The 26,927-nt window shown below is 45.6% G+C and overlaps 1 protein-coding gene across 4 annotated transcripts in view; it reads right to left on the bottom strand.

The window, feature by feature from the left end:
* DOCK1 (dedicator of cytokinesis 1) overlaps nt 1-26,927 on the bottom strand; it is a 555,400-nt gene that overhangs the window by 478,019 nt on the left and 50,454 nt on the right. For all 4 annotated transcript variants that reach the window (XM_005566736.4, XM_005566737.4, XM_074003072.1 and 1 more), the window contains exons 2-4: nt 13,536-13,619; nt 6,037-6,077; nt 2,052-2,107 (exon numbers count right to left, since the gene is read on the bottom strand). In XM_005566736.4, the coding sequence (XP_005566793.1) occupies nt 2,052-2,107; nt 6,037-6,077; nt 13,536-13,619 (181 nt within the window). The remainder of the gene's footprint in view (nt 1-2,051; nt 2,108-6,036; nt 6,078-13,535; nt 13,620-26,927) is intronic.

The following is a 26,927-nucleotide window of genomic DNA, read 5'->3' as shown; positions in this document are numbered from 1 at the left end:
CAGAGGAGATGGTGACATGCCTGAGCAGTAGGTCAGCATAACAAGAAGACGATGAGAGCATCGGAGTTAAAAGGAGCTTTCAGTGAAACGGGGATCAACAGTGTCCAAGGCTGCAGTAGAGCTCCGGAGGCAGAGGATGAGAAGACACTGCGAGGTCTGGACATAAGGAGGCATTGCTAACCATGTCAGTACCGGGAAAAGTGTGGGGGACAAAATGAGAATGGCTTTGGTTATGGGGGAACAGGTACAGAATCAGTGGTAACAGGCATAGAGTAATCATTTGGGGTGTCTGAGAATGAATGAAGTCAGCGTCCAGAGACAAGAGAGACGAAGCAAAAGAGAACCTTCAAGACAGTCAATGCAGGTGAGATACTGTGAGAGAGGTCACGAGAGAGCCTTGCAAGAGAAAGACAGAGCCTCCAAGAAACAGGTCACTCCAGAGAGAGATCATGCAAGAAAGAGGGGCTGACAAGGCAGCCTGCAAGACAGAGACTATATGAGAACGATCATGCAAGAGACCAGCAAGAGACAGATCCTGAAAGAGAGAGACTCTACAAGAGAGACAGGACAATAAACTTGGAGAGCAAGAAGGCAGGCAGAGGTGGGATGATAGAGTGGTCCACATTGGCACTGGAAAGGGGAAAGGACCAGGAGAAGAAGGGAAGGCGGAAGTCTACAACGACCTGGAAGAAAAGAGGGATGAGAGCACCTGTCAAGCCTGAAGCCAGGGTTCTTCAGAGCAGTTGGGCAGCTAGACTTGAGTGGCCGCGGCAAGGGAGACAGATAGAGCGAGGTAAAGACTGTGGGGAACAATCCCAGGGAACCCAAAGCAACAGCAGGGAAACTGTTTCTAAACTCTTCATTTCACCATAACTCTATGCATTTGCCCACAGTGGAGCACCTTGGACCAGAAGGCTCAGAAACAGGAACCAAATGTGTCTCTGTCTGCCTGTCTGGTTAGGTGTGACTCATTTACTGAGACTCAGAATAAGCTGTTGTCCACTTTATTATCATGCTTCATAATTACATTTTACATATATTCTTTTGTATACAGCAAAGTGCTTTTTAAATAATCATATACAGTCTCCTCTGTATAAGGATTCTAATGCAGATACAAAGTACACTAAATTCACACTTGATTCAGTTACTTTCACAGAGTAAAAGTTTCAACTTTCTTTTTCTTCCCTTTAAAACTTTGCATACAAAACACTTAATCTGTCTAAAAAGTACCATATTGTAGATCATCGTCGTTCATGCCTCTCAATTATTTTCTTCATTTTAATGATGCATCATGGAACTATGGAACCCGAACAGTCCCTTTCATATGTTAAAAGTACAGTGCTTGGAAAGGCAATTTTGTAATCAGCCAAAGAGATGTCATTATGCAGTAATCATATGATTAGTAATTTTATAATTTACATATTTAACTGAGTGTGAAGATGCAGCAGAGACAAAAAAAGAAAACATTTTAATGTTCCTTCTTCCAAGTTCACACCTGCTTATTCACTTGCCATTCCTGCCTAATGGGTTCCTGTTCTAGAAATGTCCTTTTAATGATCTTATACATCAGTTTTATGACCTCTAGGACACATACATCACAATTAGACAAAATGTAAACTCATGTATGTCCCAATTTAGCAACTGTTGCTTCACCCTAAACTCCATTTATATCACAACCTGCAATATCTTCCCAAAAAAAAAAAAAAAAAAAAGGGACACAGAGCTGGGGGGCTTTGGAGTCTCTGCCAAATGAAGTCAGTAGGTCACAGAGGAAGCACAGAGCACCAGGGCAAATGCTTTCCAACAGTGACCCCAGGTTCAAGGACAGTGAGTGCAAGCACGGTACTGACTTCAGACTCTGTAAAGGATCAAAGCCATGTTAAACACAACTCTGAATCACAAGTCCCCTTTCTCTCCCCAAAACTCCTGTCCCCCTGGAGTCAATCACACCCACTGTCTTGACCCTCTGATATTACGCCATCATACAAAAGAGCAGCAAGGCCAAATATAGTCATCGCAATTCTTCATTTAAACATCAAGACCAGACTCACCCTTTTCCTTCAACTATCGCTTCTTTAAGATGAATATATGAAGCAGGAAATATACCCTTTGGAGGAAAAAAAAAAAAGTAGCTTTTATTATCAATAGGATTGCTGATTGCAAATCAAACAATAGTACCCAAAAAGGTGGGATGAGCGGTGGCCAGATCGCTCTTAATTTTTTAAGTCTTATGCTAAGCCCCATATGTAACACATCAAAGAAAACACAAAGAATGGAGAAGACGGCAACTCACTCGGCTCATCGTACAGAGTCTGCCGATGTCTTAGAAGCAAACAGACAACACACGTGCAAAGGAAAAAGTCCACAAAGATACAGGCAATTCGCAGGCTGCTCCATAGGTCACACCTTTTTGACCTCAACACAGGCAGATCAAAGGCCAACTGATGCCTCCAAAGCAATTTTTGGTGATGGTCTCCTCTTTTTGAAATGATGAAAGTTGGTTTACACCACCAATTGTCCCTTGTGCACTGACCACGTACCCAGACCCACGGGGACTTTCTCAGAGATCTCCCCAACAGGGGGGCTCTCTGGTAAAATACAGGAAGGCAGGCCGAATTTCACCCGATCTGCACAACACCTGGGGGCACACCCTAGCTTCCGCTGATAAGGTGGCCTGCCTCTCTCAAGTGCAATGCACATGTGAGCTGAGAGAATGAAGCCTGCGGGAGAGTTTTTCAATGGGACATTCAGCCTCAGGCACATTCTATGAAGTGCCAGGAAGAGCTTTATCAAGAGTTTGGGTCCTAGGCCAGGCGGGATGTAATCCCAACACTTTGCGAGGCCGAGGCAGGTGGATCACTTGAGGTCAGGAGTTCAAGACCAGCCTGGTCAACATGGTGAAACCCCGTCTCTACTAAAAATACAAAAATTAGCCGGGTGTGGTGGTGGGGGCCTATAATCCCAGCTACTCAGGAGGCTGAGGCAGGAGAATCGCTTGAACTCAGGAAGTGGAGGTTGCAGTGAGCAGAGATCCTGCCACTGCATTCCAGCCTGGGTGACAGAGCAACATTCTGCCTCAGGAAAAAAAAAAAAAAAGAAAAACTTAGGGTCCTGCTTCCTGAGCAAGCAAAATAACTCCCTTACTAGAGTAAAGCAGAGGCAAGCAAAGGAAGGTAAGAAAAGAGGCAATGGGGCTGGGATCTTGGGCAGTGCAACGCAACCCAGCTACCGCTTCCTCCATGAAGTTTAGTACATGCAGCAGAAATTGATTAACTGGCACCCCTGTGGCTTCAAGGCATCTGTTGTGGGAACAGAAGCTTCTGCCTGGGTTTCCCCAGCATCAAGCCCTGAATGATGCAGAAAACAAACTACTACTCAAGCTTGGGAAGGGCAGGGGGCAGGCAGGGGGCTGAATGGGTCTAGCAGGCACCAGTGATTCATGTTGCTTCTGCCAACAAGGAAAGTGGCCAAACTCCATAGAAAGAAGAATTATCACAGAGAGGGAAGGCATCAGGCAGAAAGTCAAAGGCTCAGCAACAAACAAGGCCGGGCCAGGCTCAGAGGTGCACACCTGCAATCAGCACTTCGGGGGGCCGAGGTGAGAGGATCACTTGAGCCTAGGAGCCTAGGAGCTCGCCATCAGCCAGGGCAAGATGCTGAGACTCTGTCTCTGCCAAAATATTTTTACAAATTAGCTAGGCGTGGTGGTGTGCACCTGTAGTCCCAGCTACTTGGGAGGCTGAGGGAGGAGAATCTCTTGAGCCCAGGAAGTCGAGGTGGTAGTGATCTATGATCATGCCACTGTACTCCAGTCTGAGCCACAAAGTGAGACCCTGCCTCCAAAAAAATAAAACATTAACTTAAAAAAAAAAAACAGAAGTCTGAAGGGACCCAACGCTGGGTTGCTGTGTTCAGGTCCTGGTTATCCGGGACACCTCCAAATCCCAGGTACACGCCTGGGTGTCTTCCCATAACAGCAATAGGTGTCCACCCAGATGGGGGAGAAAAACAAAAAACCAATGCCAGTCCTGTCCATGTCCACAGGCGGAGACAGCCCTCAATCTCAGCAAATCCACTGGAGAATCATGACGCCACAGGAAGGATAATGACTGCGTGAGGCTGAACACACGTGCGGGTTTGAAATGCGCAACTTCCGCTGGGCCTGCTCAGCACCACCCTGATCAACTGCACACTTTTAACTACAGGAAAGTCGTTTACAGCCACGTGGTGTGAGGATTCCTGGGGCCCACATCCCTTCTCTGCTATTGCCTGGGAGGCCCCTTACAAATTTACAATCTCTGTAAAGCTTGAATTTCTTCATCTACCAGTGGGGATCTTAGATGGAAAAATAGCTACGCCCTACCCAGCTCTACTGTGTCGATGAGTTACGAATGAGTTATGATGTCTAGGCACCCAGGTGTAGTGCAAAAGTACTGTGGTTTGGGGAGACATCGTGGGAATGGAAGAGATCTCAAATTGGGGAAGGTGATAACAAATACCAAACAAGATTCAAAGAAAAAGGAATAGCTTGCCTGGGGCACATCCAGCCCAGGATGCAGCAGCTGTGTCCTATGTAGGAGTGGGATGGGGGAGGAGCATACTACTCCATGATCTTAATCTCTTATTACTAAAGGTTTCAACTGCAGCTTTCCCAAATTCAGAGTTTCATCTGCAGGAATACACTGTTTTTTTTTTAGGGACAGATCTCACTTATCATGACCAACCGAGGCTGGTCTCAAACTCCTGAGCTCAAGCAATCCTCCCACTTCAGTCTCTCAAGTAGCTGGGTCTACAGGTGCATACCACTGGGCCTGGCTGGAATTCACTCTTGACTGTGGAAGGGAAAATCAATGGGCAAATAGAACTTTCCTTGGAGAAATCTACTCCACCATCCACTGGGTCGAATCTATCTCGTCCCAACTTCATGGCTGTAGGTCACTGGATGTGTAGAGACCTGAAGCCCAGTCTGAGGCTGGCAAGGCCGAGGTGAGAGGTCCTGGTCCCAATTTGCAGATCTGGCTCACTGATTTCCTAACAGTGTCTCTCACATTAGACATGACGGTGCCAGAGGATGGCTGCCATAGGGACCACCCTGGACCCTCCCCAAGTGCTGGTGCAGCGAGAGAAAGACCCACTCTGACCTGCTCAGCAAAGCCTGGGTTAGGGGCTCTGGGGAGGGCAGAGTGGGAGGGCCCTGGCACTCGGGTCGCTAGACTTTGGAGGACTTATTACAGGCTCAGGACCACAATCCAGAGTCCAGCCCAATAAGGAGATGAGGAGAGGCAAATTTAGGACACAAAAGTAAAATGAACCATCCATCAAGAATAATTAGATATGAAAATGTATCAGTTAACGTGGACGGCCCAACCACAGCTTAGAATAGAGGTTACTTCAAAATCTTAACATCACAGAATGAAACAGAAGAGCCATAATTAGGTTCTGAGAAGCTAAGAATGTTAAAGCCACAACAGAATTGTGTACGGGAGTGCCCACCACAATGATCCGAGGTATAATTACACGTCTTGGTTTCAGCAATTCAAACAACCACTCATGCAAACTGCTCTAGGAGAGCAGAACTCCTTTTTTCACAGCTCGACTTAGGCCATGTAAAAATAGTTAAATGCAAGAGGGAAACAGTACGCATGAGCTTTGTAAATTTGCTAATCTATTATTAAGGACAACGTAAGATTGACAACTTTGAGAAATAATTTTTTTCCTGAAGTCGCTTTACTCAGATCATTCTCTGACACACCGAGGCCTAAAAAGGACGCAAAATTCAGGAACAGACGACAACAGGCCAACACGATATCACAACCCAGCAATTCATTCACGAAGATGAAGCTACAATTTCTATATGCACATATAGTTCAGAAGAAAACAATCCAAGGTCGTTCACATTCCCACCCATATATTTTTTTTAATTCAGAGAAAGAGATACAGAAGTAAAACTCTCAGACACAAATGAGATGGAATTGATTTCCTCTCAAGGTTTGATTTATGAAGAGACATGCACTGTGTTTAAGAAGAAGGACTTACCTTCTTAGACTTTTTTCTTAAGGTATAACCTCGGTACCACCCTAAAGAAACACAAAGTTGAAGCAGTTAGTACAAAGAGACGCCTTGGGGTTCTCACAATACATTCATGATGTGTAGAACTCAGTTTGGCAGAACCAGTGAGGTCAGTCTGTCACCAGCATTTTTCAATGAGCCTAAGGCTTTGGAGATATACTATGGAGTTTCCCAGAGAGCATTTCAACAGCACACCCGGAGCCCAGCTGGCAACCTTCACATGTGGGCCTCCACACCTTCCCCTCCATCGTCTCAGGTGGTTCGGAAGCAGCAGTTTGAAGTTCAGATGCACAGTTCCAAGAGCAGGACTTGGCCTTTCAACCACTGGCCCTGAGCAGGCTTCTTGTATATGCATTTTCTTCACTCTCCCTCTGCCTGATTTAGACCAAGATCTCTCCAAGGGCACATACCAGCATCTCGCTGCCCCGAAACAGAAAACCCATTGAGAGATAACTTCCTCCCACTTCAAGACAGGGCACTTTTTCCCGGAGCAGCCGCGACCTCACAAAGCACTTCTGTAGCAACAACACAGCCCTCAACCCACAGGAAGCTCCAGGGCCAAGCACAAGGCACACCTGCCCTTTTGGGTTTGGCCCAGCCTCCACTTCTTGCTCCTTCCAAGTGGCGAATGAAAGAAAATAGTGAGAGCAGAAAGAAAGACACACGCGCACCATCCGCATGCCATGGATGCCACACAGAAGAGTCCCTTCAACAAGGGACCAGACCCAGCCACACCCCTGGCACGCCTCTCAGGCTGAGGACAGGAACTCTCCCTGCAAAGGCCTAGGGGTCTCCTGTCAGTATCCAGTCTCCAAGCACCCCACCATTTGTGAGGTCAGATGGATGATTTTTTAATCCTAAACATTTTTAAGTCACTCCAGGCCATCTAGCTTTTGGAAAGCTAATCAAAAGCTCAAAGAGGCCAGGCACGGTGGCTCATGCCTATAATCCCAGCATTTTGGGAGGCCAAAGCAGGTGGATCACTTGAGGTCAGGAGTTCAAGACCAGCCTGGCCAACATGGTGAAAGCCTGTCTCTGCTAAAAAATGTAAAAATTAGCCAAGCATGGTGCTGGGCCCCTGAAATCCCAGCTACTCAGGAGGTTGAGGCAGGAGAATTGCTTAAACCCAAGAGGCAGGGAATTGCTTAAACCCAAGAGGCAGAAGTTGCAGTGAACCAAGATCATGCCACTGCACTCCAGCCTGGATGAGAGAGCAAGACTCTATCTCAAAAAAAAAAAAAAAAAAACTCAAAGACAAATCCCAACTCTGCCCCATAGGAGCAAAGGACCCTGTCAGAGAGCGACAGAGGACACTTGGAAAACGTAAGCTGGGTAAATTCCCAGAGAAGAACCAAATATTGGGTTTCTTTTTTTTTTTTTTAATTGTTTTATTTTTTGAGACGGAGTCTCGCTCTATCGCTCAGGCTGGAGTGCAGTGGCCGGATCTCAGCTCACTGCAAGCTCCGCCTCCCGGGTTTACACCATTCTCCTGCCTCAGCCTCCTGAGTAGCTGGGACTACAGGCACCCGCCACCTCGCCCGGCTAGTTTTTCGTTTTTTTTTTTTTTTTTTAGTAGAGACGGGGTTTCACCGTGTTAGCCGGGATGGTCTCGATCTCCTGACCTCGTGATCCGCCCATCTCTTTACACGATTAAAAAGTCAAACCTCAGAAACCAAAGATCAGACAGATGTGAAAAAGGGCCACTGTTGCAGCAATTGGCCTCCACGTCTCTCAAAAGGTGAATTCTCACAACCAGGGATGGAAAGGATGACTACGAACCAGAAAGCAATGATGTCAAGATGAGCAGAATCCCCAAGGGATTACTAAACAGCTGTTTCCTGCGTATCCAGAAAAGAGGACAGAAACTGCCAGGACTCTTGCAAAGGTTTTGCTAAGACCCAGTTACGACGAACTGAACTCATTTCACTCTCTTGACATGGAGACTCAACAGACTGATTAGGGGGAACCTCAGATACAAAATGCCTAGATTTCAGCCACACATTTGAAGGATTATCTCCTGATAGCCATATTGTCAAGTTCAGTGGTTCTGATAAGCTAACCCAGTATCAGCGCCCATCTATGACGCGGTGCTCATATATCAAGAAGGAAAAAGAAAGGTCAGTTGAATGAGTTATGCGAAGCTGTGTACTCCATTTCCACAACTGTCCTTTATCCTATTATAGTCTTCCTGCATTTTCAACATTAACATGTCCTTTCTTTTCTGAAACTGACAAAGATTAACGTCTTAGAATATATAAGGAAATAATACAGAGACAAAAAAAGACAGCGACTAAGTACAGTAAGAAAATGAGGCCGGGAGTGGTGGCTCACTCCTGTGATCCTGGCATTTTGGGCGGCCGAAGTGGGCAGATCACTTGAGGTCCGGAGTTCCAAGACCAGCCTGGCCAACATGGCAAAACCCCGTCTCTACTAAAAATACAAAAATTGGCTGGGCGTGGTGGCACATGCCTGTAATCCTAGGTACTCAGGAGGCTGAGGCAGGAGGATCACTTGAACCAGGGAGGCAGAGGTTGCAGTGAGCTGATATTGTGCCACTGCACTCCAGCATGGGTAATAGGGCAAGACTCTGTCTCAAAAAAAAAGAAAGAAAATGAGCAAATTTATAAACTATGTACAGAAGAAACCCATAAGACCTCCACATGTATGAAGAGATGCTTCAGTTTAATAATAATCGGAGAAATGAAAAGTGCACAGTTAAGCATGGTAGAAGGCAGAACACTGCAGGATGCAGGAAGCCCCTGGTCACCGTGGGCGGCAGTGTCCACTGCGGCCACCAGCCTGGGAGCACAGGCCCTGCTTATCCAAAGTCTACATCTCCACTCCCGAGACCCAGCAACCCCCTCCTGAGAACGCAGCCCAAAGACATCTGTGTGCCCTGCAGGGTGAGACGGACACGGGATGCTCAGGGCAGCTTGGTCTTGGGTGGTGGGAAGCGGGGACAGCCTAAGTGCTCACACCTGGTGAGGCAGGCAGTTAGTAAAACATGAAATGTGCACACAATGCAGTTAGAGCTATGGACTAAAGGGACACAGAGAACAGTACAATTTAAATGGAGCACCAGGGAAAATAACAAACAGAACAAGACTATAACCACACACTTAAAAACAGATGCACACCAAACAGCACAAGAACACAGGCAAACGAGAGGCCACTTCAAACACAGCAGAAAGGTTTTCTATGGGAGGCAGGAGGAGGAAGGGCCAAGCAGTAGGCATGAAAGGCAAGGAGTTGTGTGTCTTTATTTAATGTTCATAGACAGTCGATTCCTCTTCTAATGGCATTCCTAAGCAAAATGAAAACCTACGGTTTTCCTCCCCATGATTTTTGGCATGCACTATTTCTTCAACAAAGTGAGCCCACACACCATGTGCCAGAGACCACACTGGGCACCACAAATACAGAAAGAGATCAGACCCAATCTCTGTCCTCCATGAGCTCAGAAGCTGGAAGGGCCCTAAGACAAGCAGGAGTCACACCACAAACCCTGCTGCAAGACAAGAGTTCAGCATGAAGGAGAGAGGATGTCCCGGCAGAGGTTTTGCACCGGAGGGTGAGAGAACAGAACAGAACCATTACCTGGCTGCTCTGGGGACACAGCAAAGAGGGGATGAGGCTGGGAGGAGAAAGACTCACAGCTGTTATAGAATTAACTTCTCCCTGGCACGGCTTGCAAGTGGCCTCCACGTAGTCAACCAACTTGCTCCAAAAAAAGAGACATCCACCCAGGGAACAAGCAAATGCAGGCAAAACACAGGTCCAAACTCAGGGAGGGCACAGTCCAGCACAGGAAAATGGCGGTCTAGTCATTATAGAAGAAAACGTATCACTATCCCTTTTGAAGAGTTGAATAAATTGTTTGAATGTGGCTGAATCTAAAGGAGAATTTCCTCATCCTTGGGCAATGCCTGCAGCTTGCCTCTGGTGCAGCATCTCACTCTGAGGACGCTAAGGAAGCCCTGGGGACCCTATGGAAACAAGTCGACAACAGGATTGGCATGTGGCATGCCCTTGACCAGACAAGAGTCACTCAATCAACACTAGGGACCTGGCCTCACCTCTCCTATCTGGTTGGCCCAGGACATTGTTTAAAGGCAGTGGTCGGCACCAATATGACCTCTCAAAGCTCTTTCCACTTCCACCAGGAGCTAGAAAGTTCATTTTCTTTGTTCTATGTCGAGCCTTCGTGAGCTCGAGAAAGAGAAATTAACCATAACTTGAAGGTAAATTTAGTCTTTGAACCTTAAAATAAAGAGTTATCATCTAGAAATTATATCCTCTGGAGCAAGCTCTATAATATCCTGGAAAGGATCATAGAAAAAAAGAAAATAAACATTGCTAAACCAAAAAATTGTCTTAGAGGAAAAGGAGAGCCAAGGAAAGAAAAAGAAAATGCCAGACTCTAATACAAGTCATGAAATTTAGACAAAACAAGAGGAAGACATTGGAAAACAAATGGAAGTACATTATTCTCTTTTTATTTAATGACAAAAAGTCACCATGCTTCCCAAAGTCAAAACTATTAATACTTCTCCAAATGCATTTCTCTGATTAGATTCAGATTAAAACCAAAAAGTTAGTTGACAAGGAACGGAAATTCATTTTATGCTAAAGAGTCTTTACAAAGACTGAAATATTTTCATCAGAATCTAGAAAGACTGACTAGCCCAGAAAATTAATGTTCACTGTAGATCTCTTATCATGATGTCGGTCAAAAAGTCAAATGCCTGTAATCAGATATTCTTAAAGTTACATGTATTACAAGGACCACAGACATACCTGAGGATTCACTGTTTAAAAAACACATTCCTCAGCCGGGCGTGGTGGCGAGCACCTGTAATCCCAGCTACTCAGGAAGCTGAGGCAGGAGAATCCCTCGAACCCAAGAGGCAGAGGTTGCAGTGAGCTGAAATTGCACCACCGTACTCCAGCCTGGGCAGCAGAGCAAGCCTCCATCTCAAAAAAAAAAACACACCACCACACACACATTCCTCTTAAGAAGCAAAGAACAAGAATGCAGTCCCCACATGCCCAGGGGCCACAGGAAATCATTAACTATTCAGGAATGACATCATTGCCCAGTGTTTGTTAACCAGCATTTCAACTTCAACTGACCGGCAGCAAAAGTAAAAAAAAAAGATACAAGAGCATTTCCCTTCAGATCAGAAAAGTATCTGAGATGAGTGGTTTGATCCTTAACCTCTACTTAATTTCTCTCTGTCTGCTCTCAGGCACACGCAGCATGTACTGAGAGGAGCTAAGGGAACACAGCTGTCAGCTGTAAACACGGAAAATAAGCAGGAGCCCCCATCACAGCGACTCATCCGCTTAAGGACTGGGACTGGTTTTGCAGAGCTGCACTGGCTTCCAGGCAGAGGCCACTAAAGTCGATTTTTTTTTTCAAATAGGACTTTTTTAGGGAAGGTACAGCATGCATCAGATGGGGAAATAAGGGCTATGAACATGGGTCTGTTAATAGGTCTGTGTTTCTCAGAGGAGTCTACCAGGCGCTGGTCACAGTTGGCCCGGAGCAGGGAAGCTTGGCACTACTTCATTCCTCGTAAAGTGGATTTCAAGTTGCAAGTTCAATTTGGTGATTACTATGGGATGTCTTCGATTTGCTCTCTCACCCCCACCTCCTATGTGGAAGGGTTTTGCTAAAACCCTTTGTGAAAAAGCAATTTTGCTACTGAAATTATCCTTTTTATTCATATGCTATATGGGAACCACCCTTTCAAGCAGGAAATTAAGCCGACAACAATAAGAAAACACAATCTTACCAAAACCTCCAGATCTGAACAGTCTTTAAAAAATCAAGCCCATCATTTCTTCCCTTCTGTGCAACAATAACCACAGCATAAAATGAAATATGGCCTGCTCAAATTATTTGCAAAACACAAAATACAAAAACAAACTGTCTGAAAAGTCAAGGACATTGGAAAACCACTGTCACCAACAGTTTATTTATTGGATAATTATAACAATTGCTTCAGGCCGGGCGTGGTGGCTCACACCTGTAATCCCAGCACTTTGGGAGGCCGAGGTGGGCAAATCACCTAAGGTCGGGAGTTGGAGACCAGCCTGACCAACATGGAGAAACCTCGTCACTACTGAAAATACAAAATTAGGTGGGTGCAGTGGCGCATGCCTATAATCCCAGCTACTTGGGAGGCTGGGGCAGGAGAATCGCTTGAACCCGGGAGGCAGAGGTTGTGGCGAGCCAAGATCATGCCACCGCACTCCAGCCTGGGAAACAAGAGCAAAACTCCGTCTCAAAAAAAAAAAAAAATTGCTTCATTGGATGGCATCCCATATAACTGTGATAAATCTCTGTTCATCCCAAGAAAATGGGTATTACAGGTTTAAAAAAAAAGGAAAGGAAATAAGAGATATGAAAACTGTGGTTCCTCTGAGACATACTGCTAATAAATCTAAGTGAGGACATTAAAAGAAAAAGTCTCAGTTCACATCAAACACATCAAAACAATGAAGCAGGCCGGGCGCAGTGGCTCGCGCCTGTAATTCCACACTCTGAGAGGCCGAGGCAGGCAAATCACTTGAGCTCAGGAGTTCAGGACCAGCCTGGGAAACATGGAGAAACCCTGTCTCTACAAAAAATATAAAAATCAGCGGAGCATGGTAGCATGCACCTGCAGTCCCAGCTACTTGGGGGGCTGAGGTGGGAAGACTGCTTGAGCCCAAGAGGTAGAGGCTGCCTGCGGTGAGCTGTGATTGTGCCACTGCACTCCAACCTGAGTGACAGAGCAAGACCCTGTCTCAAAAACAAAACAATGAAGTAAACTAAAATATCTTAAACCTACTTTTTATAAAGTGGTCAACTATTAATAATCAAGATTTACACACGCTTGGCCAGACAGAGTGGACCACACCTGTAATCCCAGTACTTTGGGAGGCTGAGGCAGGCAGATCATTTGAGGTCAGGAGTTCAAGACCAGCCTGAACAACATGGTGAAATGCAGTCTCTACTAAAAATACAAAAAAATTAGCCAGGCGTGGTGACAGGCAGCTGTAGTCCCAGCTACTTGGGAGGCTAAGGCACAAGAGTCACTTGTACCTGGGAGGCAGAGGCTGCAGTGAGCTGAGATTACACCACGACACTCCAGCCTGGGTGAGTGCACTCCAGCAAGACTCTGTCTCAAAAGAAAAAAAAAAAAAAAAAAAAAAAGATTTACACGTGCTTGCAGAATAAGGAGCCAATGAGTTTAAAAATGGGAATTTCAGTTTTAAGTTCACCTTAATAAAGTATTAAACAACAGACAGCCTCACTACTACCCTTACGTGAAACAGGATCCATTTGCAAGAAAAGTGAGCCTGAGAAGGGAGCATGACTGTCTATGTAACAGAGGAATGCTTTGCCCAGCAGGCACTGAGAAGGTGTGCCATCTACCCAAACATGTACGAGAAAAGATACCAAGAGGCATACGCACCTTCATATGTTTCTAAGATGTGCACAGTGTCTCCGATCTGTAAAGAAAGTTCATCCGCTCCTCTGGCATCATAGTTATAAAAAGCTGTGATGAAAAAGGGGAAATATATTAGTAATAGTAAAGATAGAAGTGACCATGCAAGTCGTGTTGGCTTGTTTTAATGTTTTTTTTTTAATACTGAAATACGTTCAGTCGCTGCCTGGATCATCCTCTCTGATACCCACAGAAGTGGCCTTTTCTTTCAGACAAACATAAAGGGTCAATAGTTTAAGGAGGAGAAATTCATAACTACCCACGACGCCAGATGACCGTAACTGACATAAGAAGACATTGTTAACAGCATTCTGATCGACACTTCAATACTATCTTTTATTTCCACTACTAGATTCTTTTTATTTTCCTAACTATGAATCAATTGCACATGGACTGAATATTCTTTGGAAACCAAATTAACAAAAAATTATCATATTGCAATGTTGATATTAAACCAATAGATGACATTACAATCACAGTAGACAAAAATATGTCCTATGTTAGAAGAAATCCTTAAAACTGACAATAAGCAAGAAATGTCTGAAATCCCATGTTTATCCTGACATAAAGCTGTTCCTATTTTGCAAAAGGATAATATTGCTCCTACATAAGCCCCTAAAAAGTCATACCATTAAATTCAAACCACACTTTTGCTCATGCATTATAGAATAAAGGCAACAGTCACCGGTGTAAAAAGGATGCTACAAAGTGTTTTAAGGCCCAAAAAGTATTCGACTAGCCCACCCTCAATTTAAAAATATATATATTAATGTTCCTCCCACCCAACAGCCTCTACCTAAAAGGATATAGCATTCAATATAAAACTCATCTTCAAAATCCCTGATCAAAGTTCTCATCCATCCATCCTCCACAGCCCAGCCAGGCAAGGCTACACACAAAAGGCACCTTCATTGTGGCAGACCTCTAAAATCCTCTAAAATTAAACCATGTCATGTGCAAACTCCTCTGGCAAGCACGGGCCACCGTACCTTCCCACCACACGCTCCCTTCCCTGGGTCCTTGCTTCTACTGAAGGAAAGAAGCCAGTTCAGCCCGTACCTTTGGGTACCAACTTCTCCCTCGCCAGCTGGGCCTTCCCACTGGGTGCACCTCATCACAAAAGCCAGACCCAAGTCCGTGTTTGATCTTTCAATTCCGCTCTTCCAAACAGTCCTGGCACAACACAAAGCTTCCCATCTCTTGTTCTGTATCAGCCAGTTTTATTTCAGATTTGTGTGTTAAGACGTCCGCAACTGGCCTGGCGCGGTGGCTCACGCCTATAATCCCAGCACTTGGGGAGGCTGAGACGGGCGGATCACGAGGTCAGCAGATCGAGACCATCCTGGCTAACATGGTGAAACCCCGTCTCTACTAAAAAATACAAAAAACTAGCCGGGCGAGGCGGCGGGCGCCTATGGCCCCAGCTACTCGGGAGGCTGAGGCAGGAGAATGGCATGAACCCGGGAGGCGGAGCTTGCAGTGAGCTGAGATCCGGCCACTGCACTCCAGCCTGGGCAACAGAGCGAGACTCCGTCTCAAAAAAAAAAAAAAGTTCCCAACTGAAGAAAAGTCACCAGAGAGCAGAGCCACCTCCCTTTCAATGTTTCCTACCCACACCTCCAAGGACAGGACAGTGCTTAGCTGTACAAGGAATGGCCTCCATAAACCCAAGCTGCCTGAGCTGAGCCTTGGGCTGTAAGTCCAGAATTTCAGGGGCACGCAGCCTCCTGGTGTTCATGTCCATGGTCTCTACAGACAGCTAAAGTGGGTAGGGCGGCACCTCTCCCCGAGCACCTGGGCGCCTGCCTCCCCGGCAAACAACCTGCTCTATCTTCGGGTTTGCAATGGCCAGAATAAGGACAGAATACTGACCTCACAGAATTGTGTGTGCGTTCTGTGTCTTAGAGAAAATGATGCCCACGCTGGATTTGGCACAACGGGGTCCATGGTGAACACTCAGGTAACGGTGAAGGCCTTTCTTTTGGTTGTATTTTTTTACTGCTATCAAGACGTCTACCATTACCTGAATTCTTTTTAGAAAGCCAAAGCAAGCACTTTGCCACATGTGCACAAAAATTCTATAATATCAAAAGCCATACCTATGATATTGAAAATTCTATTTCCTCAGGTATTTTCCTATATTTTCCCCAAAATTCATAAAATTTAAGTGTCCTCAACTCACAAAGATGGTTATTAGTAGTTATTAAGTTTACTTGGTATTTTACAGTGAATCTTTAACACGAAATAACTGCATCAGGTGAAGGAAGCCCAGGGCAGAGGCTGGACTTCCCCAGCTCAGCATGACCATATTCTTAAACCTTCAGGAACCATAAATGCATTTATCACAGTTCTTAACAGCATCCCCGCCAGCACGCCTATTCTGTTCTAGATGTGGGGAAAAATAAACACGTCAAAAATCATAAAAATGAAATAAAATGAGCGCATCAAGGGTGAATACATTCAGGCACATGTGAATTTGTAAAGCACATACACATGATTCCTTCCTTCCTGTTTCACCTCTAAATACCCTACTCCCCAATCCCTAAAGCAGACAGTGGAAAGCAGTGATTAAAATCTCATACATGGATATGGAAACTTCTAATTTAACTATGAAGTGAGCCAGACAACCCACAATTTTGTAGGTAAGAAAAAGAAGAGTCTCAGGGGTTATACACATGGCCCCAAATCATGCAACCCAGTCAAGATCACAACCCCAGATGCCCAGCCCCTAGCCCTTTGTTCATTTTAGGATTAATGATTAAATAATCCCATACATGAAGACAAATTAAAAGACAACTTTGCAAGGGTATTTGACAAGGGAGTAGGAGAGATGGGCAGAAAGGTGCAGATAGAGTAACAGCCCTCCAAAGATGACTCCAAAAGGCTCCCAGGGTCTGTCCGTCACCTTCCACGGCCACAGGGGCACTGCGAGGGTGATTAAATTCGGGATCTTGGCTGGGTAGGGTGGCTCACGCCTGGAATCTCAACACTTTGGGGGGATTACTTTTGGGAGGCTGAGGCAGGCAGATCACTTGAGGCCAGGAGTTCAAGACCAGCCTGGCCATCAAGGCGAAACCCTGTCTCTACTATAAATACAAAAAAGATAGCCAGGAGAGGTGGTGGGCACCTGTAATCCCAGCTACTCGAGAGGCTGGGGCAGGAGAATCACTTGAACTCGGGAGGCGGAGGTTGCAGTGCACTGCACTCCAGCCTGGGCAACAGAGCGAGACTCTGTCTCCAAAAAAAAAAAAAAAAAATTAGGATCTTGAGATGAGGGTTAATCCTGGATCATCCAGGTGGGCCCAATGTAATCACAAAGGTCCTCTTTCAGAGTGAGAGACAAGGAGAGGAGGTCGAAGAGATGCAAGAAAGAGGCAAAGCAAGCCGAGGAACACAGTGGCCTCTGGAAGCTGGAAGGGGTGAGGAAGCACAGGCTCCCCCACAGCCCCGAGGGAGCATGGGCCACTGACACCTGCACTTTAGGACACTGAATCTCGTGTTTTAGCCCCTGAGTTTGTGGCAATTCATCACAGCAGCAATAGGAAATTCGTACAAGGAGGCGTCTGAAAAGCAATCTGAAAGTGGTACTTTGTGGTTCACTGATTCACTCCTTAAGGCAGCTGGAACAAGGGTCTCCACTGCAGGCCCCTAAACCCAGACAAGTCCAGGGCCGTGGTTCCCAATTCTTGAGTGATATGAGAAAAACAAGAACCATGTAGGGAATTTTTTTTAAGTGAATCCAAAAGTATGTAATGTGAGAGGCTATCCTTTATTCTGATTATTTGGCCTTTCACAGTTGCCCCTTCTTAGCGGGTGAGAGCAAGGACTTCTTTTTTTTTTTTTTTTTTTTTTTGAGACGGAAGTCTCGCTCTGTCGCCCAGGCTGGAGTGCAGTGGCCGGATCTCAGCTCACTGCAAGCTCCGCCTCCCGGGTTTACGCCATTCTCCTGCCTCAGCCTCCCCAGTAGCTGGGACTACAGACACCCGCCACCTCGCCCGGCTAGTTTTTTTGTATTTTGTAGTAGAGACGGGGTTTCACCGTGTTAGCCAGGATGGTCTCGATCTCCTGACCTCGTGATCCGCCCGTCTCAGCCTCCCAAAGTGCTGGGATTACAGGCTTGAGCCACCGCGCCCGGCCTTCTTGTCTCCTTTAAGAAGGATGAGGATGACAAACGGCATCTGATTTAAGATGCCTTCACCTGACGTGTGACGTCCTACAAAGACGGCGGCCTTTTTGCTGATCGCTCAGTTCTGCTTCTTCAATTTCCTCATCCGTTAGGGTCTGGGAACAACTCCACAGAGAACAGGGTCATGGCGTCCCATTCACATCCTGGCAAGGGTGGCACCAGCCTCCCTCTGGGTGGTGGGCTGAATGCCTACTACATTCTCCCTGGTCAAGTCCATCTTCCTTTTATAATGGCCTGGCTGCAGACGAGCATCTTCAGATCCACATGAATTTCTCGACCCTGGACGGCAGACTCCAGTGTAGAAGCTGGACATGTGTGAGATGTGAAGTGGGAAAGCAGACAGAGATAAACGAAGCACCAAGTTCTTTGCTTGGATGATGTTTTGGTTTTTTGGGTTTTTTTCCTTTTTCAAGGAGAGTCTGCAGCAGCCCAGAGTGAGTGGATCTTTTCTCTAAAATAAAAAATTAACAGCCTGCACTGTGCCTCATGCAGCTGTGCCTTATCAGAGACCTAAAAAGGTACTGCCATCACCTCTGTTCAGTCTGATTGTCTATAAACAAGCTGCCCAGGAAAATGCAAAGCAAACCACAATGAGGTATTATCTCATCCCAGTTAGGATAGTTAGTATCAAGAAGACAAAAAATAACAAATGCCAGTGGGGTTCAGAGATAAGGGAACTGTTAGACACTTGGTGGGAATGCCATTACAGACAACAATATGGAGGTTCCTTAAAAAACTACAAATAAAACCACCATACGATCCAGCAATCCCACCACTGGGCGTTTATCCGAAGGAGAGGAAATCAGTGTATCAGACAGACATCTGCAACCCCAAGTTTCCTGCAGCACTATTCATAATACCTGAGATACCCAATCAACCTAGGTGTCCAACACGGATGAATAAAGAAAATCAACAAGAAAATCAACGTAGGCGTCCAACAACAAATGAATGGATACAAAACAATGTGGTAAATTCACATAATGGAATACAATTCAGCCATTGAAAAAAACATAGTATCTTGTCATTCCCAACAATATGGATGGAATTGGAGGACATTAAGTGAAATACAACAGGAACAGAAAGTTAAACACCACAGGTTCTCACTCATAGGTGGAAGCTAAAAAAAACTGAGCTTATTGAAGTAAAAAGGAGAACAGAGGATACTAGAGCCTAAGAAGGGTAGGGGGAAGTGGGGATAGGGAGAAATTTGCTAAAGGATACAAAATTACAGCTAGGTAGGAGAAATAAGTTCTAGTGTTCTATAGTTCCTTAGGATGACTACAGTTAACCATAATATACCATACAGTTTCAAATGGCTGGAAGGAAGATACTGAAATGATAAATGTTTGAGATGAGAGACATGCTAATTACCCTAATCTGATCACCATACTTCATATGCACCACATCAACGTGTACCCCATAAATACATACAATTATTATATCATCTCAACTGATGCAGAAAAAGCATTTAAGGAACTGTAACACCCATTCAGGGAAAAGCAAAAAAACCAACTTGACTACTCTCACTTGAGAAAAAACACTACAGTCCATCAACCCACTTCACAGATGAAAACAGAGGTCTACAGGGGCACTGTGACTAGCTCAAGGTGCACAGTGAGCTGATGGCAGCCCTGGGATCCTCGGGCTTCCCTCCCAGGCTATCTCCCCACTCCACACTGCCTGGCCCAAGACTTCATCACTCCTCAATGAGATGTACAGTCTTCCCTTCTCTCCACCACCAGTTACTTTCCTGAACTCTCGCTCCAAAGCCTCGACCATTTCGCCCGGCATTCTGAATGACGCCTCATTTCTCCAGCACCCAACCCACCTTTCCATCTCATCTCAGCCCCTCGGCTCCACCTGCCCTGCCAGGCCTGCCACACGCTCCTCTGCAGCTGAAAATCCTTCCGCCCTCCGCCTCTGACTACCCCACTTGTCTACAAGGCCTGCCTTTAATTCCACAGCCTTTTCCAGGCCCTAACAGAATTATTTCTCCCCCTACCAAGAAGTTACACGCAGACCTAAATGAACGGCTTGCTTCTGAACTCCCTGTACGCTGTGTGCCACCCCACAACCTCGCAGAGTTGCTCATCTATATGTCTGTCTCTCCCATCAGACACAAACTCCTTGAGAGAGGCAAATATTTATTAATCATTGGATTTCCCACAGTAGCTAAAACCATACCTTGCAGCCACTCAATAAAAATACACTGAATTTAACCAGATCCCAAAGTATTCTTCCTCGCGCAGTCTCAAAGAGCGAAAGCAAAAGCTGTAGCATTTGTTCGTCTTCAAAACGCTCTTGCCCTCTGCAGAACGATCCAGCGGCTGAGACTTAATCAATAAGAAAGAGAAACACAGTATTAGCTTTGCCAGCTCTGCTTTGGGTCTTTTTGATCTAAGGAGATAGCCCACCCGCCATCAGTGCTCAGGTCCAAAGCTTCCCCAAAGCATCAAAGGCCGGGGGTGGCCATACATTACTCCTCGAAATCAACTCAGCTCAGTCTCTGCCTCTCTCATACACCACTGAAACATGATTTCAAGACTTCAAGTAGCAACTTAAACGTTAATTAATTCTTTTAAAGTCAATTTGTGAAAATTAACTGCTCTATCTGTGTTCTCATTTCCTTTCTCTTGCCTTCAGTTGGAAAAGCTTTTCAATGGTATGCATCTTCTCAGGGCTGGGGGAAATACAGGCCATGTCTTCACACCGCCCCAGGCCAGGGCCCTCCCTGTCTGTGCTCCAACAGGGTTTCACCCTAGGGCCATCCACCTGGTCTGGAACTTCACACAGCCTACACGTTTGCCTGGTCCATGCAGGTACCTTGCATTTCCTAAGCCTCCATAGGCCCCTGCGCTGGTCTACACTGAGCTGGGCTTGGAGAGAGGAGATAAGCCAGATGTAACCCCAGAGAGGAAATCAGCCTAAGCCAGGTCTCCAAGGAACAACCTTTCACCGAGCCATTCAGGAAACACCATGTAGAGAGAATCAGAACGTTATATACACCCTTTGAACTTGACCCTGGGGCAGAGACCAGCCATCTATAGCAACTTGGTGAAGATGAAGAACAAGTCAACTATATTGTTGCAAACGGCTCAGTACCCAACATTACCCACGGTACTACTGGCGAGAATGTGATCCCAGTAGCCACAAATAAAAGGATAAAGTCATCAGGCAGCTTTAGATGGCACCCACTTGGAGCTGGAGGCTGGGTTTCCTAAACTCTATCTTCAAAATCAAACTGGCAGCCACGCCATCACCAAGCTTCTATGACCTGAAGCAAAATCCTTCCACTGCTTTTGTTTGGGGACAAATGCCTTAGGCTGGATTAGAGCCTCCCAGAGAGATAAGCCTGAATCCAAGCACTTACTGTATCACACTGCCACCATTTAACCACCTGTTCTCTTCCACTTGACTGTGAGCCTCTCAAGGACAAAAATCTGCATCTTATTTTTCGCAATCATCTAAAAACACCTGGCACACAGCAGGCCTAGGAAGGAAGAAGGAAGGAAGGGACGAAGGGAGGGAGGCAGGGAGGGAGGGAGGGAGGGGAGAATAAAAGCAATAACATGCTTGGGAATAATCTTAAGGAGGTACAAGACTTGTACACTAAAACAAAATGTTGCTGAGAGAAATAAAAGACATGAACAAATTGAAAAATATTTGTGTTCATGGAGTGGAAGACTTAGTATTGTTAAGATGTCAATGCTGATCCAAAACGATATACAGATTCAATACAATTCCTATCAAAATCCCAATGACATTTTCCACAGAAATAGAAAAACCCATCTCAAAGGTCCCAGATTAGCCAAAACAATCTTGAAAAACAAAAACAAAATTGGAGGCCTGATTTCAGTACCTACTACAAAGCTACAGTAATCAAAACAGTGTGGTACTGTCATAAAGACAAATATACAGACAAATGGGATAGAACAGAGTACCCAAAAGTAAACCCTCACATAGAAAGTCAAATGATTTCAACAAGGATGCCAAGACTATTCAACGGGGAGAGAGTCTTTTCCACAAATGGTGCTGGGAAAACTGGATATCCACTTGCAAAAAAATAAATAAATAAAGTTGGACTATTATATCATTCACAAAAATTAACTCAAAATGGATGAAAGACCTAAACATAAAGCTAAAACTATAAAATTCTTAGAAGAAAACCTAGAGGAACAACTTCATGACACTGGATTTGGCAATGAGTTACTGGATATTATATCAAAAGTACAGGCAACAAAAGAAAAGATAGCTAAGTTGGACTTCATCAAAATTAAAAACTCTTGTGCATTAAAGAATATTATTAACGGAGAGAAAAGGTGACCCACAGAAGGGGGAAGAAAGTATTTACAAATCCCATATCCGATAAGGGAATGGTATCCAGAACATATAAAGAATTCCTGGGGGCTGGGCACGGTGGCTCATGCCTGTAATCCCAGCACTTTGGGAGGCTGAGGCAGGCGGATCACTTGAGGTCAGGAGTTGGAGACCAGCCTGGCCAACGTGGTGAAATCCCAACTCTACTAAAAAAAGGCAAAAATTGGTCGGGGGTGGTGGCTCACATCTATAATCCCAGCACTTTGGGAGGCCAAGGTGGGCAGATCACCTGAGGTCAGGAGTTAGAGATCAGCCTGAAAAACAGAGAAATCCCATCTCTACTAAAACTGCTAAATTAGTCGGGCGTGGCAGCACGTGCCTGGAGTCCCAGCTACTTGGGAGGCTGAAGCAGGAGAACTGTTTGAACCGGGGAGGCGGAGGTTGCAGTGAGCCAAGATTGTGCCACTACATTCCAGCCTGGGCAACAAGAGCAAAACTCCATCTAAAAAAAAAAAAAATGAGTCGGGCATGGTGGCACGTGCCTGTAGGTAGTCCCAGCTACTTGGGAGACTGAGGCAGGGGAATCGCTTGAACCTGGGAGGCGGAGGTTGCAGTGAGCCAAGAGCACACCACTGCACTCCAGTCTGAGTGACAGAGTGAGACTCTGTCTCAATAAAATTAAAAAAGCAAAAACCAAAACAGAAAATAACAACCTTGGTGAGGACGTGAGGAAACTGGAACTCTGCAAGTTACTGGTGGGCATCCAAAATGGTGCCGCTGCTGTAGAAAGCAGCAAATGACCATGAGATCCAGCAATCCCACTTCTGGATACCTACCCAAGAGAACTAAAAGCAGGGTCTGGAATAGACATCTGTACATCCACGTTCACAGCAGCATTATTCACAACAGCCAAAAAGTGGAACCAACCCAAGTATCCATCAACGGGTAAATTACTCAACAAAAACGTTACATATACATACAGTGGAGTATCATTCGGCCTTAAAAGAAAGGACAGGTTGACACATTACAACACGGGTGAACCTTGAAGACACCGAAGATATTATGCTGCATGAAATAAGCCAGTCACAAACAAATACAGTACCTTACATGAGGTTCCTCTTCCTCGAGTTGTCAAACTCAGAGACAAGTAAGAAACGAAAGTAAGAAAGGTGGTTGCCAGGGGCTGGGAGGATGAAGGAGGAGTGAGTTAGTGTTTAATGGATGCTGAGTTTCACTGGGGAAGACAAAGAGTTGTATTTTTAGTAGACAGGGTTTCTCTATGTTGGTCAGGCTGGTCTCAAACTCCTGACCTCAAGTGATCCACCTGCCTCAGCCTCCCAAAGTGCTGGGATTACAGGCATAAGCCACCGCGCCTGGCCCCACCCCACATTTCTAAAAAGGACACCACTTTCAAAGTCACCAAGTTACTCCTATTGGGTTCATATCTTTCTTAGGAACAGAAAGATTGTGTCTCTGCCAATAAAATCCCCTGAGGCAGTATTTCATGCACTGTTTGGATAATAGAATCAAGGAGTCATCTACATAATTAAGGAAACGGAGCTAGCTGGGCCTGGTGAGACAGGGGAACCATCATTTGTTATTCAATATTTCTTTTTGGCTTTTAGTTGGAAACAGGTGGGAGGGATGGTGAAGATAAGAATGTGAAAAGAAATATACAAAAGAGCCTTTCCTCACATTCTAATTGAACTGATAGACACAATAAAAGACATTTTAATATCTTTCTTCAGAATAAAACATCTCTGTATGCCTTATCCACAACTAGCAGCAACTATCTTTTCTTTTTCTTTTTTTTTTTTTTTTTTTGAGACAGAGTCTCGCTCTCGTCGCCCAGGCTGGAGTGCAGTGGCAGGATCTCAGCTCACTGCGACCTCCACCTCCCAGGTTCAAGCGATTCTCCTGAGCCTCCTGAGTAGCTGGGATTACAGGCATGCGCCACCACGCCCGGCTAATTTTTGTATTTTTAGTAGAAACGGGGTTTTGCCATGTTGGCCAGGCTGGTCTCGAACTCCTGACCTCACGTGATCCGCCCACCTTGGCCTCCCAAAGCACTGGGATTACAGGCTTGAGCCACCACGCCCAGACCAACTATCTTATTTCTGTCTAGCCCAAAAGGCCACAGTGCGGAAACACTCAGGCTTCTTAGGAAGCAAAATTCTGAGTTGTGGGTAAGTGCTGGCTTTACTGCTATTCCAAGGCAGAACAGTAAGATTCTACTTTTCTACATTTTCATCTCCCATAAAGTCAATTCTAAGATAGAAAAACACTGGCCTCCTTATTGACAGTCTTTGCAAATCTACCCACAAATAAGAAAAGACTTAGCTGACCTGAAAATTAACTATTTCTGCATTGAATTTTGCTCAGCAGCAAAGAGGCAAGATAGGGGACAAGATTTAATCTCTTTAATCATCCTTCTTCAAGTTTATTGCAACTTGGAAAAATATCGGCTAGTGAAAGAGTCCAGTACTGACCCCTTGGGAGACAGGGACTTGATGGGGACCTCACCAGGCAAAGCCCATCACTGGCCAGTCCACAGAGGCTCACTGCAGAGCAGCACCAAGACCATTTGGAATGAAAGCCCAGCAGACTCCAGGATCAGGGGCTGGTCCCAAGGAGCTTCCCGATGGGGACCAGCAGGCAGCCAAGACCTCGCCGATGACTGAGTTGAGTGAGGACCATCTTACTTTCTCTGCTATAAACCTGGCCTGGACTTGCACTTCCCCTCACCAGTCAAACGGGTTCTACCTAAAGCGTTCTGTGAAAACAGGCACAGGCCTGGGGACCTTGCAGGGCAGAGCAGACTGGTCTCCACCTAGAAGGACCTAGCAGAAAAAAGGAGGGGCTTGAAAACTCGGGCCTACAGCCAACTATTTGTGATACTAACTGATAAAGTGACTCTGCCGTGGACCCGAACTCCTCTTCCTGCGCTTCAGAGAAAAGTCTCAAATCATTTGTTCTGCAGAATATGAAGCCACCCCTTCCCTTCTCCTTTCTCACCTGTGTGTCACATCATTAAATCTAATATCAACGGTGACCAACAGGGAAAGGGAAGGACAAGGGGAACGCTTCAGAGTGCTCATTTATTTCTTAATGGCAAAGACTCTACCTATAGTACATATATATACATATATACACATACGTGTGTGTGTACATATACGTGTGTGTATATGTACGTGTGTATATATACGTGTGCATATATGTATATGTGTGTGTATGTGTATACGTGTGTGTGTGTGTGTGTATATGTATATATTTGAGGGTGGGTCCATTTATAATTCACAAATAAAGCCTGCAATCATCCAATCATCCTGGAGGAGGCTTTGTCATTATGCAAATATAAACAGATGAGTTCCTGCCAAAGCAAACCACAGAGTCCCCATGCGCCCTCCCACTTCAGGCCTTGGTCCACAGCCCTACCTCTCCCTGGCTTGGCTCTCCAGGTCCCCATCACCTCAGGATGAAACCCTTCCCTGCCACTCCCCCAGAAGAGTCAGAGGCCTCGTGTACGCTCAACAGCACCCTTGCACACCCAACAATATACCGCCAGGCGACTGCTCACTGCTGCCCGCACCTGTCACATAGCAGGTACCCAATCAAGGTTTCTCAAGTGCAGCCACCACTGAGGACCCCTCCTCTAATCTCCTGTTCCATGCTCCCCCTACAACACCACAGGGCTGGCGACCCCTTGACCTCTCTGCACCTCAAACCTGCATCTTCTCCATCTCGGCATCCATGCCTAACAGTGCCTGGCACCTGGAGTGCTACAAATGCTCACTGAGTGAATCACTTAAAAATCAACAGAGGAAGTCAAGGCAGTAAAACTATTACCTGAATGTTAAGCCCACTGGAAACCACTGCGGCTTTGCTTGCATTTATTTCAAACAAATAAATGTGGTGGCTCATGCCTGTAATCCCCAGGCAGGCAGATCACCTGAGGTCAGGAGTTCGAGACTAGCCTGACCAACATGGTGAAACCCCCATCTCTACTCCAAATACAAAATTAGCTGGGCATGGTGGTGCATGCCTGTACTCCCAGCTACTCCAGAAGCTGAGGCAGGAGAAACCCAGGAGGCAGGGATTGCAGTGAGCTGAGATCACGCCATTGCACTCCAGCCTGGCCAACACGAGCAAAACTCCGACTCAAAAAAAAAAGAAAAGAAAAGAAACTAAAGAGCAGACCAGGATCTTGACTAGCAGAGACAACTTCCAACAGTCTAACCAGGTAGGCATGTCCTGGAGATCCAACCCCTATGTCCAGAAACAAAGCACACTCTATTCACTTGAAAAACTGGTGCTAACGATCCTCCCCAGGGCAGCTGTACACACCCTCAAGGAGCTCCCAGCAGCAGCAAAGACTGAGGAGGTCACACTGGCTCTGATCCAGGGCCCACCTGGGGAAGATGCAGCCTGGCACGTCAGAGGGTCTCCCTTTCCATGTGTGGGCTAAACTCTGATTTTTGTTTTATCTAATCCAAATTCTTATCTAAGGGGTCTGGGAAGTCATGCCCTACAAACCATAAATTCTCATCAGATGGGTTTTATTTAACCCTATATATCGTGATTTACTTTCCAACCTGACTCTGGCATAACGAGACAAAGAAGAAAATCAAAATATTTCACCCAAAACATGTTTCTTTGCCATATTTTGAAATGGCCCTGCAAAGCTGTTTTATGGGGGAAAATCTGTATCTGTGAAGAATCTCTATTAACATAGCTAGATCTTTTTCTTCCAGACCCTCCCAATCCTAAAAAGATTAACTAAGATCTGAATAGGAAACATTTGTCATCTATTGTCTCTAAGGGCACCCAATGTAAGACTTCAAAAGAACTTTGGTCTC

This window comes from Macaca fascicularis, chromosome 9 (assembly GCF_037993035.2).
Source record: "Macaca fascicularis isolate 582-1 chromosome 9, T2T-MFA8v1.1".
Taxonomy (NCBI): domain Eukaryota; kingdom Metazoa; phylum Chordata; class Mammalia; order Primates; family Cercopithecidae; genus Macaca; species Macaca fascicularis.
The sequence above is the reverse complement of the archived record's forward strand: the minus strand, read 5'-3'. Positions and strand labels throughout refer to the sequence as shown.